Below are 9,331 nucleotides of genomic sequence, written 5' to 3'. Positions count from 1 at the left end.
AAATAAACAGTTATTGAGTCTAATTTTATGTTCCCTTGTTTGAAAGTGTGAAAGCCTCTGCTGCACTTTACTCTTATTTATGGTCGCTCTAGTTTCTGTCATAGTTCATGCTGCCAGTGTGTTTGCATATGTATGCCTATATGCATTTAGCATACAGAGATTTTAATGATTTTTTAAAACATGTCTTCAGGGAAGGTTCATGTTTGGCATGACATAATTTACTTTTGCAGTTCTCTCTGTGTGCTCTCATATAGAACAAATGCTTATTCAGTTTATTCACAAAATGCAGTCACAATCATGATTATGCATAAAGTATTCACTTGTTAAATGGGAGCCTCTTCTGTATAGGGGCCCAGAGATCAAAGAACAAATGACTTGCAATTGAATACAAATAAAATTGCTAACCTGAATCCTTCACCTTATTAACCATCCATCCATTCACCTTCTTCTTATTATCCAGTTCAGCATCATCCGGAGGGCGGAGCCTATCCCAGCTGTCACTAGCCAGCATGGAGGGTACACAGGTGGCCAGTCTGTTGCAGGATTAATGCATAGAGACAGACAACCATTCACAACCCCACGCACATCTTTTGACTGAAGGAGGAAGCTGGAGTACTCAGAGGGCACCCATACAGACATGTGGCCAACATTCTAACTCCCATGCAAAGCATGAATCCCCAGTCCGGATTCAGACATGCAAACTCAGCACCATTGTGCAAAAGTAGCCCAAAGTTACTCTAAAGACCCTCAAAGTATATCATAGTACATCTAGACAGTGGCACATAGAGAATAACTGTCACGGGCTGCGGAGGCACACCATGTGTGGGTTTGTGTTGAGGACCCAGGAGCAGACAGAGGCGAGGAGACTTGAGAACCAAAAACGAGCCTTTATTTAACTGGTAGCAGGAACTGAATATGAAAACTAAGGAAACTAAGAGCAACCATGAAAAACTGACTACTAAGAACTGAACTATGACAACACACTGTGGCAATAAACTATGACCAAAAATGGGGTGGGTAACACAGACAACGTGAGGCTGAGGACTTAAATACACACATGGGGTGATCAGGAGAAGTGGAGACACAGCTGACTCGAATGAAACATAATGACAACGCAGGGGAGAGTAACACTGGACACACTAACATGAGACACGGACCTTCAAAGTAAAACCAGAAACATGACAGACACTGAACTAAACCTAAGAACAAAACTCTTAGGATTATAATTTTCAAAACAGGACAACTAACGAATCAGAAAGTAAACCATAATACAGAATAAACAGCAAAATACAAGAAACTGAAAAAGCTGGGTCAAAATGACCCAGAACCGTGACAATAACAGTATATATTAAGAGCATGAATTTCAAATAGAAATCTACATTACTTTTAAAACATTTGTTTGGACTGTTTGGAAATGTGCTATATAAATAAACTTGACCTTGAACTAGTATTGAACATACTGTAGTTGCAACTTCTGTCCTGTGGCTAATCCTAAATCTGTGGAGCTGCAGGTCAAACTAAAACTTGGATATTTAAGTTCCTGTTTTTTGCCTTTTGTTGTACTTGAGAGGGAAACTACACTGAGATAAGGTCACAAAGTCTATCACTGATTCTATATGTACAACAGTATATGTTGCACAGACATTTAGAAAGGTCCAGTATTCAGTTTATCCTCATATGTAATTTTAAAACCATGTCCTACTTGTTCTTCTTTTTTTTTTTTTACCCTTTATCTTCATATTTGTTCATCAGTTTTCCTTCAAATAAAATATTAATCACTGTTGTATTAATATTGACATTATGAGAAAGGGCCATATACGTGGTGCCTTCAGAGGTGTTTGTGTATACATGTTTGCTGAAAGCCATTAAAAAGTATGCTTAATGATAAAGACACATTTTGCATTTGCTGTACAAAATATTATGAAGAGATACCTCGTTAATTTCTGCACATTCTTACAGATTTACGACAATAATAAAAAGGTTTTCTAAACTTCTGTGGCATTTTGCATCTTTTCAGATTAATTAATGGTTGTTATCAGTTATTAAAAAGTAAAAGATTTTGAAATCAAATTTCATCATTAACACAACAGCCTATAAACTGTTGATATATTGATGGCAAAGTTTAACCAGTGATTTGACCTGTATGCAACAGCTTGTGATGCTATAACTGCTCCACTTCGTTTTTTGTTCCTTTAACATCTAGTGTAACTCAGTTCAGTGAGAATATAACAGATGATCTAGAAAAAAGAAAGACATTCAAAACAAAACAGACCAAAATCAAGGAAACAAGCCAACATGTGATTTTGCAACATAATTTATTACTTTACAACCGCAAACATCACAAAACATTATTATTTTTATTATTAGTATTATTATTATTGTTGTTATTATTATTAAATCAGTGAACTATCTTATCTCATAAAACACATCCTTACTCTTTTCTTGCAGTTTTCTGCATTTAAACACTGAAAACTATCTTCAGGTTATTGTTAAATCACTTGTTGTTTAGAATGTAAGCCCAGCCTAAATCAAAGCAGAAGTAAGGTCAAAATGCAGCCATCAAATGTTAATTAAACCTTAGCAGCAGCTCCTCGGTTGTTATGTTTAGTGTCATGTAGCCTTTGAAAGGCTACAAACCGTAAGAGAGAAGGGTAAAGGGGAAGAGAACGGGACCAATCAGGGATAATGAGAGGCAAATGAAACTGAAATGCCTCGAAGAAGACGAGGGAAGAAGCAAGGGAAAAAGCTGCAGGAAGGGATAAAGGTCAAGAGGAAAGGAACGAAGAAAGAGAAAGACAGCGAGGAAGCTGAGTGGGAGAGGAAGAGAGGAAGAAGGGGAGAGAAAGGTCAGAGCAGAAAATAAAATGACAGATGGAAAGGCGTGATCAAAGGAAAGGTCGGGAGGAGAGACAGGAGGGAAGGACACTTTCAGGCCAATACAGTCCACATACGAGTGGCAGAGCACTAAACATCTAGATCTTGCTGGATTTCAGTCAGCACAGATGTATATTTATATCTAGTTTTCGCTCCATGTTTTCTATTGCAACTTACATACATCATTTTTACCCCTAAACACATTGATTTCTGAGTATAAATACAACTATGGAAATGGAAGACTCTTACCCCTATGTACTTCAAAAATATTTATATCTGTACAAATAAAAGCAAAACACAGTCTTTCAATAATATTCAGTAAATGTGCAGCAATGACATGAGACATATCATAAATTAAGCGACGTAAAAACCCTTTTACTGTCTAATAAAGAAACTATCACACACATACCCACACACACCAGTCCAACACTTAATATAGAATAAGTCCATATCATATGGAACAAGATATGAAAAAGAGAGATCGTCACATGCATGCATAGTATATTTCCTCATAGTCCTGTAATTGTTTTTTTTTTTAATGTGAAACATATCTGCTAGCTTCTTAAACCAGCTTGTGCGTGTGTTACGGTCATTTTTTCATGTTGGCGCTGTTTAGTCAAACGATGCTGAAGCTGAAGAGGACATTTCTTATCAGATTTAAAGACAGACCTATATTAAAACTGAGCAGCGCTTAAGATATCTGAGTCACACGCATGTAGTGTGCCGTGCTCACTCATTAACTCGGCCATACAAATTCATAAGACAGCTGGCTGAGTGCTATCGAGCGCTTTGGGGTGTGGGGTTGTCAACAGCAGATGCTGAGACTGGGCGTGATTAATATTAGGAGATATTTACACCCTTGACCAGAGAAATATATGGCTGACACACAAAGGGCAGTTGTTGTTTTTTTAAAATTTTTTTACATTATACAGCAAAGAAGCAAAATATAAGGACGGCAGAGTAAAGTTTCACCAAAGCTCAAAGACGCTGTGTGCACGTTATTGAAGATGTACACTACAGGCGTGTGTCCTTTCATGAAGATGCTGTTTGTGCTGATTAAAGCAGCAGCAGGAGAAGGAGGATGGGAATCTAGGCCTGTGCAATGGACCTACAGTATATGTCTTGTGTGCCTCCAGGTGCAAACATTTCTTAGTCATTGTCCGCCTTGTTACGCTTCACCTAGTAATTCCAACCCTCAGTCGAGGATCTGACTGTATGGCTAAGTGGGTGTATACAGGTATGGGTGCTTGTGTGTGTGTGTGACCCAAAATACATACATGTAATTCTGTCTGTCACACACACACTCACGTACATATATTCTAATATATGGATGACCGTCAAGAAATGTACACATACACAAATAAATTAAAGGCAGGTGGTTTAAATGAAAAAAAAGAAAAAAAAAGAAAAAGCAGCATTGCTTTTTTATTATTGCTGTTTGTGAAATGACTCCCTTGGAGGCTGTCAAAGCAGCTCATCGTTCACCGTCTGCGCACGTGTGGATGCCCCACTGGTGACTGCTGCATTGCCAACTCCTGCGACGACTCATCGCACCAGGCTCCCACTGAAGCCCTGTCAGACGTACGGGCTAGAGCCAAAATAATTCTGATAATAATAAGAGAGGCATCAGAGGGGCGGATGGAGGGTGAAAAGGAGGAAATAGAGGAAAAAGAAAAAGAGGGGGTAAAAAAAAAACCCTAAAAGGGCTGTGAAGCTCGCTCAGTGTGAGACGCTAAGCCTCATGGGATGGAAACAATGGCCCAGTGGAAGTGATTGGCGGTACTGCTCGCGGTGTGTGTCAGGATGAATGCAGAGGATACGGTTGATATTACCAAATGCAGATGTGCATACAGTTCAAGAAGTTAGAAAGTTTTACTCCTATACAATTTTTACAAAGACACAAGAGTAACAACATTAGAATATATATAAAACTTTACATTGCTAACACCGTGACACGCCAGTTATGTTGTAAAAACATTCATAAACACCAAATCTACATTCCAGTGTGCTTCGTAGGTCTTGGTCCCATTTTACTGTGCATGACAGGGATCCAGAGTTAAACCTGGAACTATCAGCGCTCATCGATGGTGGCCAATTTAGCAATGCCAGGAAAATATGAGCCTGGATTTGCGCGATGGTGCTTTGTAGATGTCACAATAATGCTGTGAAACTTGTGGGATAACACAAGGGAACATAACACAATACTTCACTTTAAGAATACTAAGAGCGGTGAAAGGCTTGTTGCAGATACAATGCCATAAACACATCAGGGATTCTATCGTTGAATAAAGAAAGAGTGAGCTGACACGAGTGAAGCGGTAAGCTTGTGCTTCTCTACACTGAATAAAACTGGTTGGATTAATGCGGTTGATATTTTCTTTTGTTCCTGCCCTGCACAAAAAGCAGATGTTGACACCTCGGACATTTTTGATTCAATACTTCAACGTCTTTGGTATCCAGTGTTTGGTGCTGTGATTCCTGTTTTGGGCTGCAATCTTGGAGATACCCCAGTATGGCCTAAAAGAACTACAGACATTTACTGAACATACACATTTACTGCTTTGAAACCTCCTCTATCGGTCCATCGGTGTTAATTAGCGGGGGCCACGTATTCCGGGTTGATGTAGGAAAAGCCGAGGAAATCGTCCTGGTCCAGGTTCATGATGACGAGCTTGTCTGTTGGCGTCAAGTCCACAGCCATCTTGGTGAACTCCTTGTCAAAGTTGCAGGTGTCCCGACGGTTCCTCTGCAGGTGGGGTTCAGAGATTATGAAGGGGAGAGGATGTGATGAGAGGGAGGAACGACAGAAAAAATATTGTTGGAGGAGAGTTGGACGGATTGGGATGGAAAAGAGAATCCACTGCTGTTAAACACCCTATAGTGGACAATCAACTTAAAGCACAAGCTCTTTTGAACTAAAGAAACTGCAATATTGTTCAGTTTGTGTACTGTGATGGTGCAATGAACAAATGATTAAGAAGCGCTTCCCTTTCGTACCCGAAGTCAAATTAATCCTGTTCACTCTCATGTCTGTCTGTCTTCCTCTGTTTCAAGTCTTTATGCTTATTGCTCAGCCACAATACAGTAAAAATAGGACATCGGCCTCCTTGCAACTAGGAAAAAAATCAGTGTTTCCCCGGTGAAAGCTTTGGTGTTGGAGACTGATTATAAGATGTTACATAGTGTAAAACACTGCCAAGCTCTGCATAGTTACTTTCAATTGCAAGGTGATTGGACAGCTCGCACGCGTGGGCTAACTCAAACTGACTGCAGTCACTCTCGTACAGCTATGCAAATTGTTATGAGCACCAATCAATGGCCAAGAGTAAGCATATGTATGCAAATGTGCTGTTTATAGGGTTGGGAAACTTGCAGTCAGCTGAGAATGACGACTTTATCACAGCTGATTGCGATATCATGACGAACTTTTGCAGGTAATTGTCAGCTTGACCCACTTCAATCGCCAACGGAAAGCAGAGGATCTGTCTTTTTGCACTTTGAAGATGAAGATGGCAACTGACTTTGAATGGACACAAACCTGGTCCTTAAAGTCTTCAAAACAATTATTTCAAAGGCAAGTTCAGTGCACAAAGAAGCAGTAATTTTGGTTATGCCACTAGCATGAGCATGTAGCATGAGCCAGGTTACTTTGCTGTTTGCAGAAAGTTCATCTTTACTGCACACAGGCGAACTGTATCAATTCTCATTTAACACTTAAAAATGTTTATTTCCAAAACCTGTACTTGCTTTTTTCCTTTTTTGGCTTACAAATGAGAAACAACACAGAACACAAGAAATAGCATCAAATGTGCTTGAACTGATATCCAGAGACCGTTCATTCAAAACCCACAAAACTCTGGTATTTTCTTTACATTTGTAAAAAGCAGATCAAAGTGGATACCCTAAAAAATTTGCTGTCTGCCTCTCAAAACAGTGGTAATGTTGATGCTAGTGTTCCCTGAAACGAAACCACCTGCTGCGACACTCCTGTGTGCAGTCACGTGGTATGTTAGGAAAACTTCACCTGAACATCTAATCTTTCCAGTTAAGTTTCACTATCTAAAGTATTTAAACTTTATTATTAAATGTTAAGAAGAATGTGAATGTTGCCCCACAAGAATACAGAAGACCTTCTTGACCTTCATCTAAGAAAAGGCGTTGTAGCTGGTTGGACTTGCTAAGCCTTGAAAATAAGAAAATCTATCTTTTTTGGAGTTTCAGCACTGAACAAAACAGAACAGTGGTGTATTCAGTCCATTTGTATTGCACAGAAAGTTCTTGGATGAATCACAGCACCCCCACTTCCCTTCCTTTAGGGCTTTTCCAATCTTCATGTAATAATATTTTGCTAGTAAAAACACAAGTGCAAGTAGAAAGAAAAGTTGAGTCTGGACTTAAACATGTGGAAAATAATCAGTTAGAACAAGCGTGAGTCAGGCTGTTCATAAGGAAATAGGATATTAGGAGATCAAGCCATTTTCAGTGTATTTATGGATATGCTGGGAAACTGCATACAGTAAAGGAGAGCTGCAGAGAGGAGTGAGTGCTGAGAGGTGCTAAGCAAAGAGAGGAAAGAGACAAACTTGAGGAAGTCGAGTACACCAACTGTGACTTTCTGCAGGAGGTGAGGGATCCTGGGTGGATGCACTCGTAGTAAAGCAGGAGGGGCTTTCTCTGGGGCAGAGGCTCGTTAACACACAACCTGACTCATTTTTTATGTATAGATTTATGAAAGGCAACACCAAGCTTCACCGCTGGCAAGTATGTTCCCCAAAGAAATAGAAGTAAAGACGGAACCAGAACAGCACAAACTTTAAAATTATCTCCAGTGTGGCCATTTTCATCTTTAATCAAAAGCAAAGACACCTTAGGCTGGTTTCTATAATGCAGATATACATTGTGTTTCACCTGCTCTTTATCAGCTTTTAATATTTTCTAATTATGAGTCCTACTTACTGTCACTCCCTGGGTCGCCAGATCCAGAAGTGTGAAAACTTTGCATGCCTTCATCAGCATGTTTCACCGTTCTTCGAAGTTATCACATACTTAAAACGCAAACTTTGATTAGCTAATTCACAAATAATATGCTATATAATAATATGGAAAATATATATTCACTGGCTATGTCATTAAATATGTTTGTTCAAGTGCTCTTTAACACATATGTAATCAAACCCGACCGCTTTGAGCTGAAAGGAGGATGACGCTACTTCAAATAGCCACTTGTTACAACCAAAGTATGCAGAACAGCATCTCTGAACACACAGCACATCCAACCTTGAAGCAGATGTGGTACAGCAGCAGAAGACCACACCCAGTGCCACTTTCATCAGCTAAGAACAGGGCATTGAGGCTATAATTGGCACAAGCTCACCAAAATTAGACAATACAAGACTGAAAATCGTTGCCAGGTCTGATAACTCTTGATTTCTGCTGCTACATTAGGGTCAGAATTTAGTGTGAGCAACATGATAGCATGGATCCATCCTTCCAGTCTACCTGAGTATTGTTACTGACATGTCCATCCCTTTATGGCCATAGTGTACCCATCTTTTGATGGCTGCTTCCAGCTCAAGCTGGTTAACCTCAAGCTGGTTTCTCTATTTCATTTGAGTTCAGTGAACTCAGTTGGCCTCTACAGTCATCAGATCTCAATCCTGTAGACTGAAATCTGATGACTCCTTTGTGATGTGGTCGCTGAATGTACTTTTAAATGCATCTGGAGTTGGCAAAAAAATGACCAGAATATAGTCAGTGTTTAAGACGTAATATTAAAAAGCCATAGAGTCACAGTGGGATGAAGTGAATAGCAAAGGAGAGAAGAAAAAATAAAATCAAGCAGTTACATAAATATTCACATCACCAGGAAAGCAGCAGTAGCGGGGAAGAGCTTATAAGAGGCAATCCACAGAAATATCCACAATCATAAATATTTTGATTAAAAAGACAGCAAGCGATTTATCAAATACATCCATAAAGTCAACAGTGTGAGGATCTATCAGCAGACACAGTGATAACGTGAAAAGGAAGAGAAAAAGAGACAGGGTTAGGCGGAGAGGACTGCTGGCTTTCTAGGCTATTTAAAAATCAGTCTTCAGTTTTCAGACCCTTCTTCTGTGGAACCAGCTCCCAGTTTGGATTTGGGAGACCAACACCCTCTCTACTTTTAAGACTAGACTTAAAACGTTTCTTTTTGATAAAGCTTATAGTTAGGGCTGTATCAGGTGACCCTGAATCCTCCCTTAGGCCTAGGCTGCTGGACGCTTCCCATGAGTGTTTCTTCTGCACTCATCTGTCTTCACTCTATATGTGTTTATACAAGACTCTGCATTTAATCATTAATTATTATTAATCTCTGACTATTCTATAGCCTTTAGCCTTGTGTCCTCCCCTCCAAACCAAATAGTCACAGCAGATGACTGGCCCTTCCTGAGCTTGTTCTGCCAGAGGTTCCTTC

General features: G+C 39.7%; 1 protein-coding gene across 1 annotated transcript in view; it reads right to left on the bottom strand.

Annotated features, from left to right (window-relative positions):
* Positions 1-2,323: 2,323 nt before the first annotated feature.
* prkcbb (protein kinase C, beta b) overlaps positions 2,324-9,331 on the bottom strand; it is a 105,107-nt gene continuing 98,099 nt past the window's right edge. Inside the window, exon 17 of the mRNA XM_085158146.1 lies at positions 2,324-5,620. Coding sequence (XP_085014272.1) covers positions 5,465-5,620 — 156 coding nt within the window. The 3' untranslated portion in view covers positions 2,324-5,464. The remainder of the gene's footprint in view (positions 5,621-9,331) is intronic.

This window comes from Neolamprologus multifasciatus, chromosome 4 (assembly GCF_963576455.1).
Source record: "Neolamprologus multifasciatus chromosome 4, fNeoMul1.2, whole genome shotgun sequence".
Classification (NCBI taxonomy): domain Eukaryota; kingdom Metazoa; phylum Chordata; class Actinopteri; order Cichliformes; family Cichlidae; genus Neolamprologus; species Neolamprologus multifasciatus.
Note: the sequence above shows the minus strand (reverse complement) of the source record. Positions and strands in the feature narration are given on the sequence as shown.